The sequence below is a fragment of the Cucumis melo genome, chromosome 8, assembly GCF_025177605.1.
Source record: "Cucumis melo cultivar AY chromosome 8, USDA_Cmelo_AY_1.0, whole genome shotgun sequence".
NCBI classification, from domain to species: Eukaryota; Viridiplantae; Streptophyta; class Magnoliopsida; order Cucurbitales; family Cucurbitaceae; genus Cucumis; species Cucumis melo.
Window position 1 is genome coordinate 24,886,424 of NC_066864.1, and position 9,579 is coordinate 24,896,002.

Genomic DNA, 9,579 nt, shown 5'->3' on the forward strand with positions numbered 1-9,579 from the left:
AACATTTTACACTTGGTCATGTGGCTCGAAGAACTCTCTTGTGTTCCGACTTTTACTATTCTCTTTTATCTTTTTTACACATTGAAGTTCTTTTCATTTTCTTTGATTGTACGTAGAAAAGAAAAGAAAAACTTTAGATGATAGAAGTCCACGAGATGACTCAAACAATCTTGAATTCCAAAATTGCAACTAAAAAGAATACAAGCGGGATGATTAAAAGAATAAGTAGTAGTGATGCAAAGAGAACCCTCCCCAACCAACTGAATAAAATAGCTCAAATAACTCCAATGGAAATGATGCATCCTGATAGGAAGTCGCCTAAACAATGTTAGTTTGCATTTGACTCTCAAATGATTGACAAATGACAAATTCACGTCAGTTCAATATGTTTTTAGGCACTTTAATTTCACTAAACCAGATAACATAATTTTCTTTTAAATATATGTATATTATATGTAGACTTTAATATTATTTGGTTGGTTTAATTATAACTTTGGTCTCTCAACAACTTTCAAGTTTGTATCTTTGTTTCTGAACTTAGAAAAAGTGTTTTTATATTAACTAAACTTTCAATTTTGAACTTTTAAAACGTTTAATAAGCCATTCAACTTCTCTAAGTCAAGAACCTATTTCATACCTTCAAGACTTATCGGACACAAATTGAAAGCTCAAGGATATACTTTTTAAGTACAAAGATTTCTTTTACACAAAGCTTATGGGCATGCTTATTGAACATAAAGTTTGTTCAGAGACTAAACTCACAGATATAAAAGAAAATTGAAAATATGCTCAACTTTAAACGATAACTATTAGTTTAATCAGTATCCAACTTTCTGGAGAAGATTAAATTTACGAGAATTAAGTAAAAGAAATATGTATCAAAAAAATGATAGCCCCCTTAAAAGAAAATCCTTACATTTGTATGATCACCGTGGTCCTTGAAATCTATATCCTGCCAAATCATTCAGAAAAGTGAAATAAATTTACAAGTGATCATTTAACATTGTAATCAGATTTACACGTATGGCTTGTTTTTCAGATACCATGTATAACTTGAAAACTATTTTATGAGAAGCAATGTTAATACTTAAAGATCTCAAGAGCAATCTCAGGAAATTAGAGTTGTGAGAAATTTAATATAAGAATTAGACAGAGAACAAGTAATTAATTGGTCATCTTCCTGCGAAAATGGTTAAACTTGAGGCTTAGCAGCTTCTAGCATTTCCACCACAAGAGTCTTGACATCCCTAAAAAGGAGGAAGAAAAAAAGTGATCAGAAATGCAGCCGAGAAAAGGGCTTAAATATTCAAATTGATGAGATGTGCATGACGTTTTTTAATCCATTTGGTAATCATTTGGTTTTTTGTTTTTGAAAATTAACCCAACAAACCCCATTTTCATTCCTTGGTTATACTACATTCAGGGGTGTTTTAAAACCAAGTCAAAATTTGAAAACTAAAAAAAGTATTTTAAAAACTTGTTTTTTAAAAAAAATTTGGCTAAGATTTCAAATGCATGCCATTGGAAGTGGAAATAGCCTTTATTTTCAAAAACCAAAACAAATGTCTATATTGGTAACCATTTTATATTTTGTTTTTTTTTTTGAAAATTAAGTCTACAAAAATCTCTTCTACTTGCTTTTATATTAAAACCTTTTATTGGTTGAATTTCATCCCTTAAAAGATGTATGGCTAGATGACAGCGTTCTTGCGACTTTGACCAAGCAGGGCTTACTATTATGGATTTAAACTGGAATTGTGCCTTTATTTTACTTTATTAGGTATGAGCATTTTGGCTCTGAGTTCCATCATTATTTCTACTTTTTAAATCATAATTTATAGTTGAATGTAGGGTGTTTTTGTGTTGGGATTAAGTGTTTTTGGAGTAAGATTATGGACGATTGATTGTTTGGTTTTTTATTAATTTCCTAACTTGGCCTTGGGTAGGTTTTGAATTTCACTAATTGAGTTTAGGATTGAACCTGATAAAATCGAATATTCCCTAGAATAAAAAGAAACAGTTATTTCAATAGAAGCAACTGATCAACAAAACTAGCAATTCAAGTATAAGAAGTCTTACTTTCTATTTTCTGCTCTTCTTGGAAAAGGCACACGAAGCTTAAATGAAGTCCCTCGATAATCAGCCTAAATGAACAAAAAAAGAAAGGAAATTAAGGATGTTGTACAAACAAAAGAAGATATGTCCTTGAGAAAGTAGAACTGAAGTCAATACACCCTTTGTAAAGCATATATCATCGGCAAATCTTAATTTAATAGCTCGATAGATTGGAAGTAAATACATTCCATATAACATTAGCATAAATGCCGGAGTCCGCGTTCAATTATCCATATTGCCATTTCCTCCGGTCAAGATTAATGGTCCACAATACCATGATCAGGTATGAGCCGACTATTGCTAACCTAACACGTAAGCTTTTGACGAAATAAATCACTAATTACCCTAACATGTTCCGATATATTTTAGCAAAGAATTAGAGAACTTAAGATAATTAACTTTTTGTGAAATAATACAAGGCAACAAGATCTAATAAATAATTTAATTAATAGTACCAATACCTTAACATTAAAACCAAGGCTATCCAAATCCAGCATGATGGCAGAATCAACCTGCAGATAGAATAGTAGCACAGTCCCACAGGATCCTTCATCAATATATGTACATATTAATTATATACTGAAAACGCATCAGAAAAAGTGCATGGTGGTTATAAAACTAGTATTTTGAGAAACTGAATATTCTCATTCATAATGATAATCAATACAGGTGTGGTTATTTATAGACTACACTTATAACAAACCCGTAACAAACTAACTACTTTAAGATGAGTAAGGGTAATTTAGTAAAATACTTAACTACTCAATTACTCTAATAGGTGGGGCATCCTATCTCTCTCTCTCTCTCTCTCCTTGAAAAAACTATACATTTGATAAGATACAATTTCATTCATGGTATGAAAGTGTTAAAACAAACCTCGAGTTACGTGGAAACCCGAACCGGAAGAAAAACCAAGATCTATCTTTCTTATTAATTTCTCATATTATAACAAAAGATACAAAGGGGAAAATAAACAGACAACAAGCTTATGATAAAAAAGAGAGGAAATTAGGGTAAATTCTTCATTAGGCCAAACCCACTAATTTTAACACTCCCCTCGAGTTGGTGACGTAGATGTCAATGAGACTTAACTTGCTAGCACATGAGTCAAAGCTTCGTCTGAGAAGTCCCTTGGTAAGAACATTAGCAACTAGTTGGCTCGAGGGGATGTACGAAATGCATATGCTACCATTATCCAGTCTTTCTTTAATGAAGTGTTGACGGATCTTCAAGTGTTCAATTTTATCAGGTTGAACTAAATTTTTGGTGACGCTAATAGTTGTCTTATTACCATAGAATAATTTTATCAGCATCTCATGAACGTCAGATAAAACTTTTTCTGGCCACAACCCCTTGCTTCTTACTCCTCCATGTTATGAGAATGCCCCGTACAAAGGTACAATAGCCGAAGGTGAATTTTCTGTCAACAATGGACCCTGCCCAATTAGAATCAGTATAGGCCTCAATAGCTCTTCGTCGGTCTTCCTGGACATTACCTAGAGTTGTTTTTAAGTACCTCAGGATTCTATTAATTGCCTTCATGTGCTCCTCATCAAGAGCCTGCACAAACTGGCTAACGGTAGTCACATCATATGAGATATCTGGTCTAGTTTGTGACTAGTAAATTAACTTTTCCACAAGGCACCAATATTTTTCATTCTCAATCGGAACTTTTTCACCTAAATTTCCTAGTTTACAATTGAATTCAATAGGAGTAATAGCAGGATGACATCCCAACATACCTATCTCAGTCAACAAATCAAACATATACTTCCTCTCAGATACGGAGATACCTTCTCTTGATCTAGCTACCTCCACCCAAGGAAATACTTCAAATTCCCCAAGTCTTTAATTTCAAATTTATCACCCATCTTCTTTCTCAGTCGGATGATTTTCGTGGTGTCATTCTCAAATAAAACAATGTCATCTACATAAACAATCAACACAACGATCTTCCTATTCTTGGAGACTTTTGTAAACAAGGTGTGAAATGAGTGCCCTTGACTATACCCTTGGGACTTGACATAGGTACTAAACTTATCAAACCATACTCTTAGTGATTGTTTTAGCCCATACAAGGATTCTGAAGTTTACAAACCCATACAAGGATTCTGAAGTTTAGCCCATACAAGGATTCTGAAGTTCACAGCAACATATAGCAAGACTCTAATGGAATTTAGTTTTGCAACTAGAGAAAAAGTTTTAGAAAAATTGACACCATAGGTCTAAGTATACCCTTTTGCAACTAACCTGACCTTGATGTTAATAATGCGTTGTATTTGACCGTGAACGCTTATTTACATCCCATAGTTTTATGTTCCTTAGGGAGATTACAAATCTCCCAAGTCTTATTCTTTCCAAGAGCTCTCATCTCTTCCATAACAGAAGTTTTCCACTCAAGACACTCTAAAGCAATGTGAATATTTTTTAGGTATCACAGTGGAGCCAATTGACTGTGAAGGCTCTGAACTGTGGAGAAAGACTCATAAGAAAAATAGTTACAAATAAGGTGTTTCGTGCAGAACCTAGTATCTTTTCTCAACGCAATAGGGATGTGAAGAGACAAATCATACTCATCAAGATTACCTGAATGGTTCTGTTCAGCCTCATTACCATCAGTTTCTACTCTGACCTTAGTCTCATCAATACTGTTATTTTCTCCCATATTTTCAAGAACACCAATATCAGACTTGTCATTTTCACTCATCTTACTATCAACATATGAGTCAATAAGATTAGTCATACCTTGATCGCATGAAGGTCAGAGTCCTGGTTCGGAGTTGGAAGATCAATAGGAACCCAATTTCCTTTCTAAGATTCCTCCTATAGTAAGTTTTCTAGGGAATTTGGTTCGTAGGTAGGACCATGGGATGAGGACTAGGTCAGGTAAGGTAATAGGGGTAAGACTGGTAGACTCGAAGTGATAGTTAGATTCTTCACTCACACTCTCCCCCTGAAGGTGGCTAACAGGAAAGAAAGGCCGATCCTCACGAAAGGTGACATCCATTGTGACAAAGTATTTACGGGAAGGAGGATGGAAACATTTATAGCTCCGATGATGAAGAAGATACCCAACAAACATACACGCCTGGGCCCGAGGGGTGAAATTGGTCTGGTTAAAACCAAATTGGTGACGTCCCTCAAGAAACATTTTTACTGAGACCAGGAAAAGTAGTTCTGGCCATTCAGCTTCTCCCCTGGAGAAGCACCAATAAATGGTGCGAGAGAAATAGTTATATAATTTGAGGACAAGGTAAGGAGGTAAGTTACCAAATTCTTGGAATACATCGACAAGTTGGTTGGTTTGGATTGTGCCGAAGATTCACCAACTTCAAACCCTAATTTATTATGGAGTTGGTCGACCCTAGTACCATGGATGTGCGGCTACTGTAAAGAATCAAAGGGCAGTGGTGCGTGAAACGATGGCAGTCTGTAATCCGAGGGCACCAGCGGCACATGGATGTGCAGCTGACCAAAAGGGTACTACGGCTGGACTTGGGAAAACAGGTGGGAGTAAGCTGGCTGAACGGCGGAGGAGTTGGATGACGACGCATGGGCAGACAGCTGCGACGCATGTGGCTAGTTTCCTCCACTAGGCTAGGCGACTAACTCCAAGGGTCGGCCCATTGTGATCGTTGGTGTCTTCTAAAGCTAGTGGAGCAGCTTTTTCATGGCGGCGGCAGCAACGGCAGCATCCACTGCAGCAGCGACGGCGACGTTGATCCCAGTAGCAGTGGCGGCTGTCTCATCTGTCTCTGTTTGGGTTTCATCTATAATCATGTATAGGGTTTCATCTTTACCTCGTTCTGGTACCATGTTAAAAGCGATAAAGAAAATAGACACCAAATTACGTGGAAACCCGAATACCAAGAGAAAAAACCACGATACAACTTTCTTATTAATTTATCATATTAACAAAAGATACAAAGGGGAAATAAATAGACAACAAGCTTAATTATGATAAAAAAATAAAAAAAGAAAGGAAATTAGAGCAAATCCTTCCATGGGCCACGCCCACACTAATTCTAACAGAAATTACAAAAGAAGGAGAGATCCTAGTGAGAAAACTACAAAAGGCCTTTCCAATTGAAAATGGAAAGGAGTGTAAAAAAGCTATGGTGATGGTCATGGAATAAGGGTCAAACACTTACACCAAGTGAAGTAATAGTTATTTTGTAGCTATGGAGTCGTTACTAAAATTGAAATGGTTAAAATCTTAAAACCGATATAAAAGTATATCGGGGGTATAAATTATTCACAAAAGCTACCCAAGTACTTCGTCCAATTTAGACCCAGCACTCACCCCCCATCATATAGCCCAGAATCTGATTAAAAAAACTAAACCAATAAAATATTAAGTCATTCCACATAAAGATGAATTATATAAAACATTTATCTAGAACATATTGATTTTACCGGAATGGATGTCCAGTGTCTCACAATGTTCTTTGTATCTTCAGCATGATCTCTATTCATGTGAGACTAAAGATTAAGAGGAAAAAAAACTGATTCAGAAAATAGATTATTCACAGTTAAAATATGTTCAAATAATAAGCAAGATCTTAAGATTATGTTATCACCGTAACAGGCTTTGCAAATTGAGCTATTGGATCAACTTGTGCTGCCATGTACTCTTCACCGCTTAGTTCTTGGATAAAAAGGTAAAAAAATTAAGAAGTCAGCTTGACAAGAATAAGCCTAATATAAAGAATAAGACAGTTTAGAGTTAAGCAGACGGTGAAAAACCAGCTTCAAGTTCCCTCTTTGTTTTGTTTATGAAATAAGATATGACCAAAGCTTTATGAACAAAAGCAAACGAAAAGGGAAATCTCAAGAAAAGACCATCTGTGTACACAAACCTCCTGAACCCAAAGAAGCTGTTGCAATCCCGGACACGTATCGTATCACTCTTGGTTTGATATACACAAAGTTGAAGTCGCCAAAGTCAACCTTCACACAGGGAGGAAATATTTACTCATCTTTGATGCATAAATGGAAAAAAACTTCAATGATAAACATAAGTACTCTGAGAATTGGTTACTACCCAAAATGCATTTGGATGCTTGGACAAATATGCAGCACGAACAGCAGGTCTATCCTCTTCAGAAACCTAAATTGTGAAGAGCATAATTCAGGTTGTCATGCCATAACATCATCCACAATAAAACTTATCCTGTAAGACACAAGAACAAGACACATATCTATGCATTTCTGATGATTGAATACAAGCAAAGAGATAGACTGACACATGAAAAGAAGAAATAAATAGTGAACATAAGCTAAATATCTTACAGCCACAGCATCACCATGAAGAGTGACCACTAAAGTTCCCCTATCCTCGGGTTCTTTTGCCACAAGCAATGAGCATTTCGGATTAGTTTCCAAGTTCTACAAAGAAAAGAAACACCAAACTTACAAATGATTAACAATTACTTGACACATAAAATTTTCAATTGCTACCCCCAAAATTCTGGACTAGGCGCATAAAGATGAACGATACCTTAGCGTGCTCTGCTAGACTGCTCACAGCAAGTATAGGTGTACCATCAGCATCGCATGCAAAGTCGACAAAAGATCCAGACGGATAACCTTCAAAGCTCTGCAAAGGTGCATACCATATTACTAAGAACCTAAAAAACCAACCAAAATGCAAATGATTAATGGAGAAATCAGATCTACACAAGCAGTCTCAGTCACAAGTTCATAATTATGCAGCAAATTCCAAAGTCAATAAAGACAACAGGGTTAAAGATCAAAAGAGAGTGAAAACCCGGGAAAAGGTGGAGAGCGTCCCGCGCACACTCTGATCCAGCAATGTTCGAATCTCTTCAGCTGGCGAAAGCCGAGCCGCCTTTTCCTAAAACATCATCATTCACATTCAGCAATAACTTTATAAACTCACAAAACACAACAAATAACTCCGCACAATCTTCCAATCTCGAGATTGAAAATATAAGCATAATCAAACTACCACTGACGAAACATCAAGGATAATATTAAAAGAAAGAAGTACCTGATGAGCTTGAATCAACTTCGATACATCAATGTCGTCGCTATTAGCATAGCCAGACGGAGCCTAATAACAAAAACGAAAACAAAAGGAAAGACGGTAAATCTATTGCCTATGATTCAAATTTGTTCCCGCGGAAATGAAATCAACAAGAAACAAGAAATAAAAGAGGGAATTGATTGCTGGAAAAAAGAGAGAGAAGGAAGTACCTGAGAAGTGGAGTCCGTTGACGCAGCCATGGAAAGTGGAAGACGAAGACGATGATTGAACGAGGAGGTCAAAGAACGAGGAAAGTGAAAGGCAATTCGGCCATTTAAGGCAGTGTGAGAACAAATTCGGAAGGTTAAGGTAGGTGGCGTCAGCGTCGCCATTGTTCACCGGACTCCCTCGTCCGCCGGCTCAAGCAACTCCACGCGGCTTGATTTCCAAAATTGAAGATTTACCAAATAAAAGAAAATAATATTATTTTAATTTTATATTATGAAAAAATAAACAAATTAAAAAATAGAATTTATGTGTTGGAAACTTCCATCCACGTTTCCACTTTCTCACGGTTTTAATATGGGAAGGGACACACTCAAATATGATTTCTTTTAAGTTTTAACTATAAATTGTGGTTGGAATTTGAATTCCAGACTTTTTGTCACCATACACATCTATTGGTATTAATTACTGATAAAACTTCGATTTTTATTATATTTCATAAATATTTTTATTTGATCTTATCATTTAAAATAATTTTATTAAATAAATTAATATTTTATTATAGCATAAAATTACGAAATAAAGAAAATAAACTTCAAAATATGGTCAATTTAATTAAATAGATAAATTTTTCCAAACTTGATTTTTGTGTGAAGGATAAATAGCTTGTTTTTTAAATTAATCTTTAAAACTCCCCAAATAATAAACATGTTTATTTATTTAAAACTAAATTAAAATTATACTTACTAATTTACATTTTTTAAAAAAAATTTATTTTTATAATAAAAAAAGTTAATAAATTTTTAGCTTCATAATTTCGGAGTGGAGAGATTATGTCAACATATGCTCTATTTCTTTTCTCGATTTTTTTTTTTTTTTTTTTTTTTTGCAAATGCATTGTATTGCTTAAAGAGAGAGGGACATCATCACTCTATGTCAAGGCAAAAAAAAAAAAAAAAAAAAAAAAATACACACACAAAACACTTGTTATAAGGATAAGGAGAACAATCCAAATGATTCATATAGAAGAAGCCATTGAAAACAAGCAATGAATTTATATAGGGGCCACTGAGAACACATGCCCCTCTCACATTATCGATTTTTGTATTTTAATATTTAATTTTGAAGTTTCAAATTACAATATACATTAAGTAAAGCTTTATTTAAAACAAAATATGGTTGTCGTGGACTGGTTATGGTTTTAAGTACTGTCTTTACAAATTTCAATATTTAAAATTTTTTAAACTAAC

At 34.8% G+C, this 9,579-nt stretch overlaps 1 protein-coding gene across 2 annotated transcripts; it reads right to left on the reverse strand.

The window, feature by feature from the left end:
• Positions 1-973: 973 nt before the first annotated feature.
• On the reverse strand, positions 974-8,682 carry LOC103485983 (glutamyl-tRNA reductase-binding protein, chloroplastic). Of its 2 annotated transcripts, none has more exons than XM_008443764.3 (12): positions 8,335-8,682; positions 8,129-8,191; positions 7,886-7,972; positions 7,616-7,714; positions 7,408-7,503; positions 7,160-7,225; positions 6,975-7,065; positions 6,696-6,763; positions 6,532-6,597; positions 2,577-2,627; positions 2,080-2,144; positions 974-1,247 (listed from the first exon to the last, which is right to left on the reverse strand). In XM_008443764.3, exons 1-12 carry the CDS (start codon positions 8,494-8,496, stop codon positions 1,193-1,195), a joined length of 969 nt encoding a protein of 322 aa, XP_008441986.1. In that variant the 5' UTR covers positions 8,497-8,682; the 3' UTR covers positions 974-1,192. The 2 variants fall into 2 exon arrangements, with proteins under 2 accessions (XP_008441986.1, XP_050944230.1); XM_051088273.1 differs by having other exon boundaries at positions 2,577-2,662; positions 8,335-8,581.
• Positions 8,683-9,579: the final 897 nt, after the last annotated feature.